General features: G+C 42.4%; 1 protein-coding gene and 1 pseudogene across 4 annotated transcripts in view; both read right to left on the reverse strand.

Annotated features, from left to right (window-relative positions):
* GSPT1 (G1 to S phase transition 1) overlaps positions 1-20,195 on the reverse strand; it is a 45,580-nt gene that overhangs the window by 24,139 nt on the left and 1,246 nt on the right. For 3 of the 4 annotated variants that reach the window (XM_004057222.5, XM_019012452.4, XM_019012453.4), the window contains exons 2-5: positions 3,640-3,681; positions 3,488-3,529; positions 2,203-2,430; positions 601-634 (exon numbers count right to left, since the gene is read on the reverse strand). In XM_004057222.5, the coding sequence (XP_004057270.1) occupies positions 601-634; positions 2,203-2,430; positions 3,488-3,509 (284 nt within the window). In that variant the 5' untranslated portion in view covers positions 3,510-3,529; positions 3,640-3,681. The remainder of the gene's footprint in view (positions 1-600; positions 635-2,202; positions 2,431-3,487; positions 3,530-3,639; positions 3,682-20,195) is intronic. The other variant, XM_004057221.5, reaches the window with a different exon arrangement.
* LOC129527649 (cytochrome c oxidase subunit 6C-like) lies at positions 5,959-20,190 on the reverse strand (annotated as a pseudogene).

Consider the following 20,195-nt stretch of genomic DNA (forward strand, 5'->3'; position numbering starts at 1 on the left):
TCATACCTAGGAAATTTCTATAATATGATCAAAAAATTATCTTAGCATTTTAGCTAGTCTACCTGTCTTTTATTAAATCCATATACATTTAAGGAGCTGATGAATGAGGAAAAAACAGTTCCCCCATTCACCAGATTCAAGAGCTGGTTGTCATTATTCCCATGTATGTTATATGCAAAGGAGACCAAGTTTCCCATAATCTAGAGTTCTGTGTTCATTTTTTATTTTTAAAAAATGTAAAAAGCTTTCAGAAACACATTTAACACTAGTAATAATCACATTACAAAAACTACTACTTTTAAAAAAATTAAAGTAGAGACAGAGTCTCACTGTCTTGCCCAGGCTGGTTTCAAACTCCAGACCTCAAATCAAGTGATCCTCCCACCTTAGCCTCTCAAAATGCTGGGATCATAGGTGTGTTCCACCACACCAGGCCAAAAATCACTTCTTAACATCAGTATTGTGTCCCAGTAATTTTATTTTTAATTTTTCTTTGGGGGACCTGTTTTATCTCCTTTGTGTGACTGTATGAAGGTTTACAATGCCTAAAATTCATTATATCAATTTAACTCTGTTATTTAACAAAAGATACAGACTTACATTATTTGTCCTCCAATGGTTGACTTGCCAGCATCTAAAAGTAACATCAACATGCAAACCATAGGTTAAAACCAAAAACCAATGGCTAAATATGCAAACAACAGCACCCTTTAACGTACATAATTAAATCTTCCATATGAATTTGGGGCATAAATCCTAGTTCATTACCCTTCCCCTTTTGAAAATGAGCCTCAAGGCTGGGCTCGGTGGCTCACGCCTGTAATTCCAGCACTTTGGGAGGCCAGCGAGGGCAGATGACCTGAGGTCAGGAGTTCGAGACCAGCCTGGCCAACGTGGTGAAACCCCGTTTCTACTAAAAATACAAAAATTAGCTAGGCGTGGTGGCGGCCGCCTGTAATCCCAGCTACTTGGGAAGCTGAGGCAGGAGAATCGCGTGAACTCGGGAAGCAGAGGTTGCACTGAGCTGAGATCACGCCATTGCACTCCAGCCTGGGCGACAAGAGTGAAACTCCGTCTCAAAAAAAAAAAAAAACTTAAAAACACTTTACTGATAAACAATTTTTTAACAGATTACTCCGAAAGCACAGCGGCAACAGACTGTAAATTCCCCAAGAGAAGTTTCCAAGAGCAAAAGCAGCTGAAGAACTGTGAACTAGATTCAGGTGCTTTTCCTTTCACTTGCAGCAAATGAGGTATGTGCTCCTTTACACCTTTTTTTCCCCCCGAGACGGAATCTTGCTCCATTGCCCAGAGCTGGAGTGCAGTGGTGCGATCTCAGCTCACTGCAACCTCCACCTTCTGGGTTCAAGCAATTCTCCTGCCTCAGCCTCCGGAGTAGCTGGGATTACAGGCTCATGCCACCACACCTGGCTAATTTTTGTATTTTTAGTAGAGACGGGGTTTCACCATGTTGGCCAGGCTGGTCTTGAACTCCTGACCTCGTGATCTGCCCGCCTTGGCCTCTCAAAGTGCTGGGATTACAGGCGCCAGCCACAGTGCCCAGCCGCTCCTTTACACTTTCAAAAGAGTTCTTGCTACTAAAAGAAGGGGTACAGTGTTTCATATCTGGGGGGAAGGCAGAGATAGCTGAAATGAAAGTCACATAATTCTGTATTTTTTTTCTCACAATTCTGGGGATAGGCCAGATAATTAGAGAATATCTGAGTAAATTAAATAAATTTGTTCTTTTGTTTTTTGCTAAACCAGCAACCTGGCAAGCATCCAGAAGTTACTCCAAATTATTGATTTCCTGCTTCACACAAAATTATCTGGTAAGGTCAATCCCATTAAAATTAACAAGTTAACTGAGGTTCACATAAAAAAGGGCACGTTTTCTAAGATACTGATATATTATAATACTATGCTGAACTACCATCAATGGTCAATAGACTAATTATATGTTACGTACAATATACTGAAGTTTTTCTTCCAGCATCTATGCCGTTACAGAATTATTCATTTGCCTAAACTTCAGGAAAAAAGTACTTGCAATTTTTTGCCAGCTAAAAAAAACCAGCAAGTTAAAAATCAAGACATTTTCAATTAATTTACTTCAGTTTCACTAAACATCTCCAAGTAGCTAAAAAGGATGTTCTATGTTTTATGTATCCAGTAACTTTAATTGCTATGAGAGCAGCTTACCTACATGCCCAATGAATACTACATTTACATGCTCTTTCTTAGGAGCACCTGGCGGTGCAACCACAGACTTAGGTTTTGGGATTTCCTCTTCCTCCTCCATCATTTCATGGGCACTTTCCTCTGGCGGCCTTCCATCTCCCAAGGAACCACCCCCTGGCTCTGCTTCACTTATTTCTTCTTTGTGCTCCCATGATTCTTCTGGAGACATTTCTGTCTCTCCATTTTCTACTGAAGAAAGACATTTTAACTTAGTATTCTGAAAAAGACTTATAATCTATACTTTAAAATACACTAGCTTTAAAACAACAAATGGAAGTTTGCAATATGTAGTTCCATTTCCTAATGCCTAGTGACACATAAGCAGGAAAACCTCTTTCATAGCAGAAATGGGTGACAGCTTTCAAGGCAGACTCACTGCTGGTATCAGATCAGAGGGCAGTGACTCACAGGCTGAGATTGCTATTTTAGCAAAGCTTCATTTTCATAATGGCAAACAAAATGTAAGCAAGAGTTCTAACATTCCCAACAGCCTAGTTATTCCAGTGTTGAGACACCCTGATAGCAAGAAAAAAAGGAAAGTTTAAAATCGTGACACACGAGAAATATGAAAGGATTTAGGAAATATTTTCTTTTTCCTCTTAAACTAATAAAACTTTGGCATCAACTTTAATCACGCTGGGAACATGAAACCCTTAAGAATAAAGTTATAAAAAGGAAGAACATTTTTCACCAAGAAAACAGAACGTGTGGCCGAGCATGGTGGCTCACACCTGTAATCCCAGCACTTTCGGAGGCCGAGGTGGGTGGATCACGAGGTCAGGAGTTCGAGACCATCCTGATCAACATGGTGAAACCCCGCCTCTACTAAAAATACAAAAATTTGCCAGGTGTGGTGGTGCGCGCCTGTAATCCCAGCTACTCAAGAAGCTGAGGCAGGAGAAGCACTTGAACCTGGGAGGCGGAGGTTGCAGTGAGCCAAGACTGCACCACTACACTCCAGCCTGGGCAACAGAGTGAGACTCCGTCTCAAAAAAAGAAAACAGAACATGTACAGGTATTTAAATTGACTTGACCATTCCTCCACTCAATTTTATTTGCAATCATTAAGTTTATCAAGGCAGTGTTAGTGCCTAGTTTGTTCTACTTTCTAAATACTAATAGCAAACACTCAATGTGTCTTAAATGTAGGCATTACAATAATCGTAACACTTACATAATGCACCTTAAATCTTGAGAGTGAAAGAGTTTCATATTACTGTATTAATATGGTCAGAAATTTTCTTACCAATAGGTTCTGAAAGTTCCATGCTAACAGCTGAATTTGAACCTAGACAAGAGATTGAAATATAATATATATTTACAAAACAGTATCTAGCTTTTCACACCATAGACAACCTAATGTTTTCTCAAGTAGACTTTCAAAGAGTACATCATTACCTTCACACAATGACTGTTCCTCTTGAGAGGATTCCACAGGTGCTGTTTAACAGAAATAAGTTCTATTAAAAATTGATACTTATCCATCCATTTCACTTATCTTTTAATATGCAGTAAAAACAGAAGTTCAATAACACGACACAAGCCTCAATCAATAACCCCAGATCAATGGCAGCTAACTCAGGCCTTCAAATTAGAAGTCTCTGCTTAACCTACTTTTCAAAATTCTACTAATTACAGCCAATTTTGAAACATTTTCAGTAGTTTCAATGTATTCATAAAAACATGCTTATTCTTTTGATTTGCTTTATAAACCTTTTCTTCACAGATACTGTCAAAGTAATTTGCAGCTCAGCACAGATCAAATTAGAGATGTGCTCAACAAATACACATCTACTTCCCATGATTCTCTCTTGGCAACCCAGCCCAAGAAAGCTGTGATTAGCCCTTTTTTTTTGAGACTGAGTTTCACTCTTGTTGCCCAGGCTGGAGTTGGAGTGCAATGGCACGATCTCGGCTTACCGCAACCTCCATCTTCCCGGTTCAAGCGATTCTCCTGCCTCAGCCTCCTGAGTACCTGGGATTACAGGTGCATGCCACCATGCCCAGCTAATTTTGTATTTTTAGTAGAGACGGGGTTTCGCCACGTTGGTCAGGCTGGTTTCGAACTACGACCTCAGGTGTTCTGCCCACCTCGGCCTCCCAAAGTGCTGGGATTACAGGCTTGAGCCACCGCATCCAGCCTGTGATTAGCCCTTTTTAATATTCCATACTCATGTTATCAAAATCCCTGAATAAATTAGATACCTATAAGATAAATGACATGTGTATAAAGTCCGGAAATATATATAAGCCATTAAAAACATCTGCAGAAAAGGTGATTCCAATGATGCCAGTTTTTTCCTATACTAGAACTCTAAAACCAAGCAACAATCCAGTTTCCAGTTGCCACACTGCAAATTTACTTATGACATTACTGGAAGAGATGTAGGAGAAATACATACTAATAACCAAATATCTAAGTCTGCTTTTTGGATTTTAGTTTGTCAGATACAGACAAACCTAAATTATACTCCAATATGAACGTGCCCCTGCTTTAAAGAATCTCCACGACAGAAAACGATACTAAAGAATTAAATCATATGAATCATGCACAGCAAGTATGAAAAAATAATGAATTTGTAACCTGTAAAATCATTGCCCGGAAAGGATCAATACCTGTAAGAGTCAAAAGAAAGTGTTTTGGGCCCAACCTTCAATAGCATCAAATGTCGAGTAAAGTAATTTCCTGTCCCTGATAGGTAAAGGACAACCAAATTGTTTTTTTTTTTTTTTAAGTGACAGGCTCAGATTGTCACTTAGGAAGATCTTTTTCTTGCAGCTTAAACTACATGAACTAGAGTGGGCAAGACCCCACAGGCAGGAAGACCCACATCACCACTGCAAGAAAGCATGCCATGGAGACAACCAAGCAATACAACTAGGAGGGGATGGGGGCTACACCTGACAGGAGTTGGGAGAAAGGGAGAGTAAAAGGTCTAAGATGACCCCAAGCTGTGGGATGAGCAGGACATTAACAAACAGGGGGGAAACGCATTTGAACCTGGTTTGGAAGGAGGCAGAAACTGTACTTCAATACAATACAGATTAACTTTTTTTTGCTTTTCCATTTTTAAGAAAAGTTTAAGGATAAGGTAAGGAAAAATTACTCAGTTTTCAGAGGAAGCCAGGCAGTACTGAGAGTATCAAGTTCACAGGCCACCCTAAGAAGGAGGTGACTGCATGGGGTACTTCTCAGAGCCTGGAACTGAGCTGACTCCTAGGTTTAACTCCTGGCTTATTACAAGCTGTGAATGCACTTATTCCACTGAAATTGTGGAAATGATATACCATCTACCTGAGAGGATTGTTGAGGAGTTTATGGGAGGAAATGGGAGAATAATTTGTTTAGTGTCAGTTAAAGAACTCCTGGCATATTCAACAAATGTGTCTCCATCTGCTATGTAACTACTCCAACTCAATCCTATCAATATGTATTGAGTATCAGCCAGGCACGGTGGCTCACACCTGTAATCCCAACACTTTGGGAGGCCGAAGCGGGGGGATCATTTGAGTTCGGGAGTTCAAGACCAGCCCGGCCAACATGGCAAAACCCTGTCTCTACTGAAAATACAAAAAAATTAGCTGGGTGTGGCATACACCTGTAATCCCAGCTACTCGGGAGGCCAAGGCAGGAGAATCGCTTGAACCCGGGAGGTGGAGGTTGCAGTGAGCCAAGATCACGTCACTGCACTCCAGCTTGGACAAGAATGAAACTCCGTCTAAAAAAAAAAAAATTAATAAAAATGAATACATATATAAATGTATTGAGTATCTATTATGGGCCAGACAAGGATAAAAGTACTCACAAATCCATATTGTGTAGGGAGTGGGGGATGGAGGGGGTAGCAATTTGCTTTAACTAATTTTTATTGAGCCCTAAGTGCCGACTGCTAGCTCATCCCCACCAAAAGCCCTAGGAAACAGATCCTGTAATCACTACCATCTAACATACAGGCACATCAGAATCAACTGCAGGCATTTCCAAGTTATGCAAGTGCCATCTTCCCCTTCCTCAGATAGTCCCTGCTGAAAATCAGTGTACAAGTAAACTAAGCTCTGACGGACATACAGTTATGATGTACTGCGTATCTTAAGGCAGGAAAATGACGGGTGTGGTGGGCTTCCTCACCACTCTCAAGTGTATCACTAACTGTAACAGCTTTTCAAAACAAAACAGTGCTTACACCTGACCACTTAGTTCCTGGCACCAACTATTAGATTTACAATACAGATGGCTCCTCAACTTACAATGGATTGTAAGTTGCAAATGGGTTGGGCATGGTGGCTCACACCTGTAGTCCTAAACCTCTGGGAGTCCAAGGTGGGAGGATGGCAAGAGTTTGAGACCAGCCTGGGCAACATGGCAAAACCCCACCTGTACCAAAAAAAGAAAAAAAACAAAAAACAAAAAACTGTCGGGAGTGGCGGCATGCGCCTGCAGTCCCAGCTGCTCGGGGGGCTCAGCCTGGGAGGGTCAAGGTTGCAATGAGTCCTGACTACACCACTGCACTCCAGCCTGGGCAAGAGAGTGACACCCTGTCTCAAAAAATAAAAATAAAACCGATATATTTCTACCCTATCTTCACACATACACAGTAAACCTTTACTTGTTCATTCTACTCTGGTCTTATTCATGACTCACATAACATCCAGATTTTACTGGCTACTAATGAGCCTGGGCTTAGAATTTTCCGAGGTTGAAACTGTTCATGGCTAGGAAATAGATGATTAGGGTGTAATTTCTCACATCCTGCATGGTTCACAGCTGCTAGTAAAGGAAGTTAGAACCCTCTCAAGGAATGAAATTACAGTTTCAAATTTTCCAGTGTTATCTCTATGTTTAGAAACACACCTTTATTAACTATTTAAAAATGGAACAATTTTTTCTAAGTGGGAAAGCTTCCAGGGTTTACCACTGAGTGCAAATGCCATGCCCCAAATTACAAGGAAAAACTAAGTTTGAGACCAGCCTGGGCAACATGGTGAAACCCCATCTCCACACACACACACACACAAAAATATATATATATATATATAAATTAGGCTGGACATGGTGGCTCATGCTTGTAGTCCCAGCTACTCAGGAAACTGAGGCAGGAGAATCGCTTGAGCCCAGGTAGCAGAGGTCGCAGTGAGCCAAGATTGCACCACTGCACTCTAGCCTGGGTGAAAGAGTGAGACCCTGTCTCAAAAAAAAAGAGGAAAAACTAGGCTGGGCACGGTGGCTCACATCTGTAATCCCAGCACTTTTGGAGGTGGAGGCGGGCGGATCACCTGAGGTCGGGAGTTTGAGACCAGTCTGACTAATATGAGGAAACCCCAACTCTACTAAAAACACAAAAATTTGCCGGGCACAGTGTCTTGTGCCTGTAATCCCAGCTACTTGGGAGGCTGAGGCAGGAGGCTACCCGGGAGGCAGAGGTTGCAGTGAGCTGAGATTGCACCATCGCACTCCAGCCTGGGCAACAAGAGCGAAACTCCATCTTAAAAAAAAAAAAGCCAGGCACGGTGGCTCATGCCTATAATCCCAGCACTTTGGGAGGCCGAGGCGGGTGGATCACAAGGTCAGGAGATCGAGACCATCCTGGCTAACATGGTGAAACCCCGTCTCTACTAAAAATACAAAAAATTAGCCGGGCTTGGTGGCGGGCACCTGTAATCCCAGCTACTCGGGAGGCCGAGGCAGGAGAATGGCATGAACCCGGGAGGCGGAGCTGGCAGTGAGCCGAGATCGCACCACTGCACTCCAGCCTGGGTGACACGACTCTGTCTCAAAAACAGACAGAGCAGGACTCTGTCTCAAAAAAAAAAAAAAAAAAAAAAGAGGCAAAACTAATAGTATAATTTATAATAAAGGAAGATTAATGAGTTGGCTGTGATACTTGGTACATTACCACAAATTTTAAAACATGAAGTGAAGACTTTACCAGAGAACAGCAGAACACCAGTACTGCCTGTGATAGAGATGATAAACTGGAACTGGATCTTTTTTTTTTTTTTTTTTAGAGACGGAGTCTCGCTCTGTCGCCCAGGTTGGAGTGCACTATCGCAGTCTCGGCTCACTGCAACCTCCGCCTCCTGGGTTCAAGCGATTCTCCTGCTTTAAGTCCCGAGTAGCTGGGACTATAGGCGTGTGCCACCACACCCAGCTAATTTTTGTAGTTTTAGTAGAGACGGGGGTTTCACGATGTTGCCAGGCTGGTCTCAAACTCCTGACCTCATGTGATCTGCCTGCCTCAGCCTCCCAAAGTCCCGGGATTACAGTCATGAGCCACCACACCTGGCCTTAAATTTTTTATAGAGATGGGGTTTCAATAGGTTCCCCAGACTGGTCTCCAACTCCTGAGCTCAAGCAATCCACCCACCTCAGCCTCCCAAAGTGCTGGGATTACACGTGTGAGCCACCGCGCCCGGCTTCCAAGACATTTTAATCACCCCAAAAGGAAACCCGTATTCATTTAGCAGTTACTGCCCATACTCTCTCCTAGCTTCTGGCAGCCATCAGTATGTCTGTTTTCTGTCTCTGTGGATTTACCTCTTCTGAATACTTCATATCAATGGAATCATAGAATATGTGGTGTTTGTGTTGCTTCACCATAATCAAATTTTAACTATCAATCCAGTTTCAGGCCAGGCACGGTGGCTCATGACTATAATCCCAGCACTTTGGGAGGCTGAGGCAGGCGGAGCACATGAGGTCAGGAGTTTGAGACCAGCCTGGCCAACATGGTGAAACCCTGTCTCTACTAAAATACAAGAATTAGCCAGGGTGATGACAGGTGCCTATAATCCCAGCTACTCAGGAGGCTGAGCCAGGAGAATCTGGCAATCTTGAACCTGCGAGGCGGAGGTCGCAGTGAGCCGAGATTGCACCACCGCACTCCAGCCTGGGCATAACAGTGAGACTCTGTCTCAAAAAAATTAAATAAAATAAAAATTAGCTGGGTGTGGTGGCACATGTCTGTAGTGCCAGCTACTTGGGAGGCTGAGGTGGGAGGATCACTTGAACCCGGGAGGTGGAGGGAGGCTGCAGTGAACCAAGATCGCACCACTGCACTCCAACCTGGACCACGGTGTGACACCCTGTCTCCAAAAAAAAACGAAATGTTTTAGAACTACGTAGAATTGCTGGTTGTACAACACAGTGTGAATGTACTAAATGCCACTGAATTGTTCACTTTAAAATGGTTTTATTTATTTGTTTGTTAATTGTTTATCAAGACCAACTATTAGCCCACATATTCATGTGTCATAGTTCAGGAACACGAGTCAGTGACAAACTTCTAGGTAATTCAACCTGAAGAAATTCTTTATATTCCAAGATTACTTTAAACTGAAAGATACCAGCCTTCCTCATCTGCTCAAAATCTCGTAATTTCTGCAGAAATCTGCATATGCCTTCTTTCTTGGTTCACCCACACCAAACTCATACAAAGCTGCAACCCCCAGGGACACCATGAATGCTCCAAACATATGAAATCGCAGACGCTTGGCCAGAAGGCCACACATCTGAGGTTTTGGCAACACTTCGGGAGCCATGGTAGTTACTGTCCTTGATATGTACGCCAACCTCAACATCAACATCATTCCTGACTCATTTTATTTTATTTTATTTTATTTATTTATTTTGAGTCTTGCTCTGTTGCCAGGCTGGAGTGCAGTGGTGCAATCTCGGCTCACTGCAACCTCCGACTCCTGGGTTCAAGCGATTCCCCTGCCTCAGCCTCCCGAGTAGCTGGGACTACAGGCGCGCGCCACCACGCCTGGGTAATTTTTTGTATTTTTAGTAGAGATGGGGTTTCACCATGTTGGCCAGGATGGTCTCGATCTCCTGACCTTGTGATCCGCCCGCCTTGGCCTCCTAAAGTGCTGGGATTACAAGCGTGAGCCACTGCGCCCAGCCAGTTTTATGTTATGTGGATTTTGCTTCAATTTTTTAAAAGAGTGTACAATTTTTTTTTAAAGCGATGATCATGGGTCAAAGGACTTGAATATGGAGAACCCTACTTGGCCAGCATATCCACACAGCATACGTCAGTCAAGGCCACAGACATCATGGCAGGTAAAAAAAAAAAAGCTACGTTTTGATTCAAGTTACATGTTTTAAACACAAATGTTTGGCTAAGTCTTAAAAAGTGCTTGATGCATGTATTTCATAAATCAGCAATTTAAATTCATACTGCTTTAGATACAAAACTAATCTTCAAGCCGGGTGTAGTGGCTCATGCCTGTAAAACCAACACTCTGGGCAGCAAGGCAGGAGGATCACTTGAGGCCAGGAGTTTGAGACCAGCCCGGGAAACACAAGGAGACTTCGTCCTTACAAAAAATTTAAAAATCAGCCGGGTATAGTGGCACAGGCCTGTAGTCCCACGCAGGAGAATCACTGGAACCTGGGAGGTGGAGGCTGCAGTGAGCGGTGATCACACCACTGCACTCCAGCCTGGGTGACAGAGTAAGACCCTGTATCAAACAATAACAACAAAACACAGGCATCCTGAGTGAAACTGTAGTTTTGTTAGCCAAATGGGTGTTCATTAAAGAAAAATACAACTTCGGAGCTGTCACAGAAGTGTCTCACATTGCATGAAAGTAAGAAATATGTGTGACAAAATTCTGTCCAAGTTTCTGTAGTGATGGAAATGTTTTATATCTGTGCTGTGACATGATAGTCACCAGCCACATGTGGTTATTAAGCACTGGAAACATGGCTATTATGACTGAGGAATTGAATTTTAAATTTAATTTTAATAAATTTAAATAGCCACATGTGGTTCTCGATTACACTTTGGATAACAGTTCTAGCTCAAGGATTCTCCTTAATTGTAGTACACACTTGCCTACCCAATCTCCCATTTCTATCCCATTCCCTGTCCATCCCCTACCCTGAAGGGCTAATGATCACTCCCCCAGGACATGACACCTCTTTTTTTAAATTAGAGGCACACATGGGGACCGGGTGCAGTGGCTCACACCTGCACCTGTAATCCCAGCACTTTGGGAGGCCAAGGCGGGCAGATAACTTGAGGTCAGGAACTTGAGACCAGCCTGGCCAACGTGGTGAAACCCCGTCTCTACTAAAAAATTAAAAATTAGCCGGGTCTGCTGGCACACACCTGTAATCCCAGCTACTCAGGAGGCTGTGGTGGGAGAATGGCTTGAACCGGGGAGGTGGAGGTTGCAGTGAGCTGAGATCACTGAGTCACTGCACTCCAGCCTGGGCGACAAGAGCGAGACTCTGTCTCAAAAATAAGTAAGTAAATAAATAAATAAATTATAGGTACACATGTATCTTAGTTCTTGTTCCCTAGATTATAGACTTCCAGAATGAACTGTGGGTGGATGACTTTTTTCTCTACTTCAGTAGTCTCAACAAGTTGGCATGATGTATTGTATAGAATAAATACACAATCAATTTTTACTGAATTACTGTGTTTTCCTTTGATTTTCACACTGGTTCCTTCCAGTCACATCACTTCATTTTTTCACTTTTCTTTTTTCTCTTTGAAATGGAGTCTCACTCTGTCGCCCAGGCTGGAGTGCAGTGGCACAATCTGGGCTCACTGCAACCTCCACCTCCTGGGTTCAGGCATGAGCCACCACACCTGGCCTCACTTCCCTTTTCTGACCAGGACCCCTAGCCTCCATCTGTACATTCATTGCATTTCCATTAGGGCTCAAGAGAGTGAAAACAATTTTAAATGTGCCAACTTTCTAAGAAGGGGTTAGGGAAACACTACACTCAGGAGATGTTGGGCCAGCTGTGGTGGTTCCTGCCTATAAACCCAGCACTTTGGGAGGCCAAGCTAAGAGGGTTGCTTGAGGCCAAGAGTTCAAGACCAGCCAGGGCAACACAGTGATGCTCTGTCTCTACAACAAAAAAAAATGTAAAAATGAGCCAGGCGTGGAGGCATACAACTGTAGTCCCAGCTATTTAGGAGGCTGAGGCAGAAGAATCACTTAAGCCCAGGAGGTTGAGGCCACAGTGAGCTATGATTGTGCCACTGAACTCCAGCCTGGGCAACAATGTGAGACCCTGTCTCAAAAAACAAAATTAAAGAAAGAAAATTTTAAATTAACTATGTGGTTCATACTATATTCCCATTGGATTATGCCAGGGTGGTAACGATAAAAAAGCAAGATTCATTTAACTCAGAAAGAAAATTAGGCTAAGATAATAAATCCAGCAGTCAACAAGTCTTAATAATAGGCACTTATCTGGTAAGATCACATGAGACAATATTTCTTGAATTTTTTTAATGTAAATCCCTCCAACAACAAAGAACGATCCCATCTCTGAACAAAAATTTGCAAGCTGAGGTTTTTTTTTTTTTCCCATAGACAATACTGAAAAACAGTAAAAGCAAACACCAGAAAGAAGTCTACAGAACACATAAAACAATGTGGATGGTTTTGCCTTAATTACCTAACACTCTAAAAATAAAAAGGCTCGGTACAGACAGTGGTGAACAGAGCTGTTTTAAAGTATTTTACATCAACACTTGCTAAAATGTAAAAAGAAGTAATTTCAAAATATTGCTTTAAATCAGAGCACTGCCTACTTATGACAAATGTCATTCTGCTACTACTGAGACAGAACACAGAGAAATGCCATGGTCCAAGCTCACAGGTCCAGTTTCTGGAGAGTCTCAGTCTACTTTAATACAAAATCACAAGGAAAGCACTAGCAGTCACTACTAGAATAAACTTTGAAATGACCTCGATTCCAAGCCTCACTCTTCTCATGGATATGACTGACCTAAGTTATTTAGTTTTACTGAGCCTTTATTTTCTCATCTGTAAAATGGTTCAACAGTACCTAACCTCAAGAGAATGTTGTGAAGACTAAATAACTGATAAGGGGTGGTAAATGCTCAATAAATTTATTACAGCAAGCACTTCAAAGCCCCAAAATAATTTCAAAAACCTTTAAGAATGAAACATTAGGCAAATGCCAGGGCCACTCTCAGAAAACTACACGCTAGTTGTAGTAATTAGCTCCAGGCATGCCCTTCCCGCCCCCTGTTATTAAACAGCATGATGTGGCAGATCAAGCACTAAACTAGCAGGTGGCAAATCTGCATTCTAGACTCAATGGTGTCATTAACTCTGTGAGTGACCTTAGGCATTTACTTAGCATTTCTAAGGCTCCAGTTCCTTTATCTGAAAATGAAGAGGCTGTACAACTGCTAGGGTCGTATCCAGCGCTAACATTCTTGGATGCGCTAACATTCTAAGAACCTCTTTATTCGGACACAAAAGCAATGCCACATTATCAACCTGATCAGACTTTGCACAGAGTAACTAAAATTCCATTATGTTTTTCAAACAACCCTGAAAGACAGTCTTATGAGCTACATCCTAACTACTTCAAAAACAATTTGAGGCCAGGCGCGGTGGCTCACACATGTAATCCCAGCACTTTGGGAGGCTGAAGCGGGCAGATCACTTGAGGTCAGGAGTTCGAGACCAGCCTGGCCAGCATGGCAAAGCCCCGTCTCTACTAAAAATACAAAAATTAGCCGGGGATGGTGGTGCACACATGTAATCCCAGCTACCTGGGAGGCTGAGGCAGGAGAATCGCTTGAACCAGGAAGGCAGAGGTTGCAGTGAGCCAAGATCGTGCCAGTGCACTCCAGCCTGGGCGACATAGAGAGATTCATCTCAAAAACAAAAAAGAAACAAAACACCATTTAAATAACATTTAAAATACACAAACCAAAACCATTTCAGATACCCTCAAAAAAGTACAAAAATAACAGAAACGGCCGGGTGCGGTGGCTCACACCTGTAATCCCAGCACTTTGGGAGGCCGAGGTGGGTGGCTCACTTGAGGTCAGTAGCCACCAAGACCATCCTGGCCAACATGGTGAAACCCTGTCTCTACTAAAAATACAAAAATTAGCCAGGCATGGCGGTGTCATCCCAGCTACTCAGGAGACTGAGGCAGGAGAATCGCTTGAACCCGGGAGGTGGAGGTTGCAGTGAGCCGAGATCACGCCATTGCACTGCAGCCGGGGCAACAAAGGGAGACTCCATGTCAAAAAAAAAAAAATAACCGAAACATTTTTCTGCTACCAAAATTAACCACCTAAAGGCAATGGACAAGTAGTATGGTAACATACTGGAGTTCTACAGAAATATTCAACCAGGAAATTACCCAGTGACATTCTGTAGAATGCGCTTTTTTTTTTTTCAAGTGAAGCGACATACAATTACCTAGTGGGAATGTGGTTTGGAAGTGAGTGTCACCACTGTTAGGTCAGGTGCTCGGGAAAGCCTTATTAAGTGTTCTTCTCTCTTTGAAAGCAGAATTATGATGGGAAACTGGTTCAACTTAGAGTACTGTAACAACTAGGTTTCCTTAGAACAAAGCCATTTACGAAGGAGCCATATAAATCTACAGCCTCGGCTCACTTTGTTAAACTCTACTGAAAACAAGGCAGGAACTTCTAAGCCTTGAAATGAATCAACAATCAACAGCTAAAAACTGTCAGTTTTCTTGATTGTTCTGAGGACCTCAGATCCTTCAACTAGTAGCCAAATTCTTGTCTCCCGAAGATATTTTAAAACCAAGGGTAGAATGATGAAATTCTAAACATGCCCCAATAGACACACTAGCCAGACTCATAGTAACTGAACTCACTGCTGTTTAATACGAAATAGACAAGTACTGTAAAAAGATAACCAGTGCTCTACCTTCAGCACTCTCGACAAACTTAAAAATACAAAACTTGGCCAGGCACAGTGGCTCTCGCCTGTAATCCCAGCATTTTGGGAGGCTGAGACGGGTGGATCACTTGAGGTCAAGAGTTCGAGACCAGCCTGGGCAACATGGTGAAACCTCATCTCTACTAAAAATACAAAAATTAGCTGGGCGTGGTGGCGGGCACCTGTAATCTCAGCTACTTGGGAAGCTGAGGCAGAACAATCGCTTGAACCTGGGGAGGCAGAGGTTACGGTGAGCCGAGTTAGGGCCACTGCACTCCAGCCTGTGACAGAGCGAAACTCCATCTCAAAAAACAAAAACAAACCAAAAAACTTAGCCAGGTGTCGTGGTGGGTGCCTATAGTCCTAGCTACTCAGGAGGCTGAGGTGAAAGATCACTTGAGCCCAGGGATTTGAAGTTACGATGAGCTATAATCACACCATTATACTCCAGCTTGGGTGACAAAGTAAGATCCGGTCTCTAAAAAATAATAAGTAAAAAGTTTTTTAAAATACACACAACCTTGGTGATCAGGCTTTGGCTGCAACTCTGGCCCAGGAGGCCAGAAAAAAAAATACACACAAGGCATTCGCAAAGAACAGTGAGCAGATAATAGATAAATCTTTAGTTTTATGAGAGTGACAAGACTGAGAGGTTTTACGTAAGGGATTGCTGTTCTCGGCTTTGAAAGCCTTCTCTACACTCTCTGCAGGGCTCACTTACCACACTGTGACTTCCACTAGAGTACACTGGGCATCTGATCCCTTTCTAGATTCCTTCAGGACCACAGTTTATTCATCTTGGTGTTATTTCAAGTGCCTAGCATAGCATCTTACATTCAGTGGACTGGTAAACGTTTGTTAATGAGTCGCTAGTACATATATCTGAGCAAAACCAGAAATTCACATTTCTGGAAAAAAATTCCATTCCAATACTGCTAACTCAACCCAGAAGGTTATCAAATCTCTTTTTCATTCCTTTCTCTTCAACCAGAAAGAAAAGACTATCTGAACACTTTCAGACATTTCTTCCCCAGCAAACCAAAGCAAGCAAATCAAGGCTTAAACTTTGTCGTCTACATTACTTCCTTAACTTGTTCAAACTGAAATTGCTGTCTTTTCACGCTGTGCAACTTCAGAAAAGGTAAAAAATAAAGAAGAGAAGAATGCAATAAGATATGTACTGACAGCACTACGTAATACCTGCTCCAAAGAGGGTTTTTATACCAGTCAAAAATTCTAACAGTTTAAACAACTGCTCAACTTGGCACAGCATAGCCCTAGATGATGCCTTCGCTTCTTCCCTAAATCCTCAGTCTCAAGCCATTCATACGTGTGAAACCATGAAACAAGAGGCAAACAGGTCAGCCATGGCAGGAGAAGTGACGAAAGGCAGTGTTTACTACTGTGATACTCCAGGGATACTGTGGGGCCTCTCCTCTACCCCATCTGCTGTCCCACTGAAGCCTAAAAACACCTTTATACGAGCACTGTTCTTGCAGGCACTTCAGTCTCAAAAACACATTCTCAAATACAGAATCTTACCTATTATCTACCTCAACAGATAGAATTTAACATATTAATAAAGTGTAAGGGCCTTTCTGGATTAAACAACCATTACTTTGATTTGGAATCCTCTCTACTCTGGTGGCCCTGAAGAGGTCACTTCTGAGATGTTCCAGCTTAAAACTGAGAATATTGTAAAAAGCATCTGCCAAGTGGTGATGGTTGCATAACCTTACAAATATATTAAAAGCCACTGAACTGTATGTACACTTTACTTTTCTTTTTGGACAGTGTCTCATTTGGTCACCCAGGCTGAGTGCAATGGTGCCATCATAGCTCACTGCAGCCTCCAGCTCCTGGGCTCAAGAGATCCTCCCACCTCAACCTCCCAAGTAGCTGGGACTACAGGTTTGTGCCACCACACCCAGCTTTTTTTTTTTTTTTTTTTTTTTGAGACAGAGTGTCAATGTCGCCCAGGCTAGAGTGCAGTGGTGTGATCTCGGCTCACTGCAACCTCCGCCTCCCAGGTTCAAGTGATTCTCCTACCTCAGCCTCCCAAGTAGCTGGGACTATGGGCGCGCACCACCATGCCTGGCTAATTTTTATATTTTTAATAGAGACAGGTTTCGCCACGTTGGCCAGGCTGGTCTCGAACTCCTGACCTCAGGTGATCCGTCCACCTCGGCCTCCCAAAGTGCTGGGATTACAGGCATGAGCCACTGCACCCAGCTGTAGTTTTGTTTTTTTTTGTTTTTTTTTTTTTTTTTGTGGAGACAGGGTCTCAGTCTCACTATGTTTTATGGAGGCCTCAGGCAATCCTCTCACCTCAGCCTCCCAGAGTGTTGGGTTTATAAGTGTGAGCCAATGCGCCCAGCTTGTACAGTTGAAAAGGGTGAATTTTACAGTGTGTAAGTTAAATCTCAATCATTTAAAAAAAAAAAAAAGGCCAGGCGCGGTGGCTCACACCTGCAATCCCAGCACTTTGGGAGGCCAAGGCGGGCACATCACCTGAGGTCAGGAGTTCAAGACCAGCCTAGCCAACATGGTGAAACCCCATCCCTGCAAAAACACACACACACAAAATAGCTGGGCATGATGGCAGGTGCCTGTAATCCCAGCTACTCGGGAGGCTGAGGCAGGAGAATTGCTTGAACCTGGGAGGAGGAGGTTGTAGTCAGCCGAGATCGTGCCATTGCACTCCAGCCTGGGCAACAGAGCAAGACTCCGTCTCAAAAAAAAAAAAAAAAAAAAACCTCGTCCTCCAATAAATAAGGCATTCAGCAAATACTGAACACTACAAAACAGAATGTTTCTCTTTAAAATTCAAGTTCCACAATACAATCTGCTAAGTTTTGGAGACAGTGCCTCCTCCAAGAAAGTACTGAGGGCTGCTGGTTTTATTCCATGCTTGTTTCTTAATGGCAGTGAGTTCTGAGAAGCATTAAAGGTGGGATGATGCAAAGAACACCACATCATTACTTTAGAAGCTCTGGCTGTTCTAAAAAGTTCAAGTAACCCTAAAATTACTAAACCAGTTTCTTATCTAACAATAAAAAAAACTAGGTGCAAATTGCAACTTAAATACATCCTATCAGATAAAATGCTTGTTCTAATATACATTAAGCCTTGTCTTCTATATTTTTATTCATTTGGGGACCTCACTTTTTAAGGAGAATCTCTTGGCCAATTTACTTGGCTCTAGAGAACTGTGCTTAAATGAATTACACTTAATTACACTTAAATGAGTTCCACTTAATTATTTCTTAAGGAACCTATATTCTTTAGTTTTCAAAGAGATCCAAGGTCAATACTGAATCCCAAGGTCTGACTCTCCAGGCTCCTTCAACAGCTTTCCCGGCATGCAGTTTAAAAACACACCCACCACAAATTTCGGCTATGGCTTAACTGAAGAACAAAACATGCTAGCCCTATTGTCCACTTCCTCGCTATCAAAAAAACCTTGCAAACTTTTTGGTTCCCCCTTTGTAAGTTCCAATCCAGGTGTTATTTCCTATTTATCCCCCTGCTTTTTATAAGCACTGATTGTTCTCCGATGCTGGCTTTTTATGGACTTAATAGTCTGGAACATGCAATCCAACAGTCTCAATATAACCCTGGACCTCAATTTAGAAAATCAGTTCTTTTCCAAATAGACATCCTATATAGGACAATTTTTTAAAACCATTAACTGGCATTTTGGTACAAGCAATTGGTAAAGTCAGTAACACCAAAATAGTTTTTTGATTACAAACAAGAAAGCTGACCATGCTGTACGGATTCTCTTACTGACAGCTACTTCCCTACAGGTTTTCGTATCTCCAATTTCTAGCACTGTCAAAGAGAAAAAGATTAGGTGTAACTACAAATTAGCAACTATCAGGAAGAGAGAAAGCCTGCATAAGAGGTAATACCTAGTCACCAACAGTGACCATTCTAGACCAAGGTTGGTTATCCCCGGATGACTCGCTGGACAGGCTGTAAATGGAGTCCTGAGTCTAGTCAGAGTGGTGCTGGTGGCTCCACAGAAAGGAGGAAGAGCCAAGAAAGAAAATGGCTGGATAAACAGAATCTGCAAAGTAAGGTAGGGAATGGGCACTTTTAGGAGCTGAGAAGTGAATTAGGTTAGGCAGTCAAAATGGCTTGATGTAAGTCAAGAATTACAAGCTAAGCTTCCTTATTCAAGAGGAAAACATTGTTTAGGGCCGTACCACCCTGAAAGTGCTCGATCTCCTCAAAAGAAAACATCAACCACCCACACAAATAAATGCCACTGTCAACAAAACCACCAAATCAACCGTGTTGACGTACATACGTCATCAGAGTGTTTCTCCAGACACTATCCTTTTACCACGAAAGAGCACACGGTGACAAAAGTTTCTGTAGAAACCAAACTCCTGGAGCACTTTTATAATGTCCACTTATCTAAGAACCACCACAATACAGAACTTTAAAGAGAGAAATCAACAATATGTTCTCACTTAAAATGCGCTGGATGTCATGACCCACCCCACTAACGTCCTGGCTAAATGATGAAAGGACGTTCAGCCTTTTCCTTCCTTTTTCATTTTCTCTTTAAGGAAACACTGATAGTTCCTAAAATAAGCAGCATTAGGAAGAGAATACTTAAGTTCACTCATTTGACATTCCCACAAAATCAGTACCTGAAAGCAAGCTACCTACCACAAAATAAGCACCATTATGAGAATACATAAGTTCACTCATTGGATATTCCTACAACGTCAGCACCTGCAAGCATGCTACCTACGACTTAAGCAACCCCTAAGTACGGGAAGATGTTTAAAAACCAAAGTTAACTCGAAATTTTATGGATTAGAAAATGTATGTCTACTAGCTATGGTCAGAAAGACACGTGAGAACTATTAAATTATAACAAATGCTCAAGTGTCTGAAGAAATAGACTGAATTACTGATGCACGAACACAGTGAGTTATTCCAAGCAATCTGAATAAGGTCAACGATTTTACAGCAATGAAAATTCTCTAAACGTGTCGCTGACAAAGGATAAAAGTGTAAGCTTCACTTTAAAAAGACACAAATCAATATAGTGTCCTATCACACATTAAGTGAGGAATCCTAACTTCGTGGCACTTTGTAAACTTTAGAAGCGTACACAATGCTAAGGGTAAAACAGATCTTGGTATTGATAGCCAAGTTTCTGTCCGATCACAAGGCTGCAATGCATCTTGGGATTCCTTCAGGACGGTTGGGGGCCACGGATA

This window comes from Gorilla gorilla, chromosome 18 (genome assembly GCF_029281585.2).
Source record: "Gorilla gorilla gorilla isolate KB3781 chromosome 18, NHGRI_mGorGor1-v2.1_pri, whole genome shotgun sequence".
Lineage (NCBI taxonomy): Eukaryota > Metazoa > Chordata > Mammalia > Primates > Hominidae > Gorilla > Gorilla gorilla.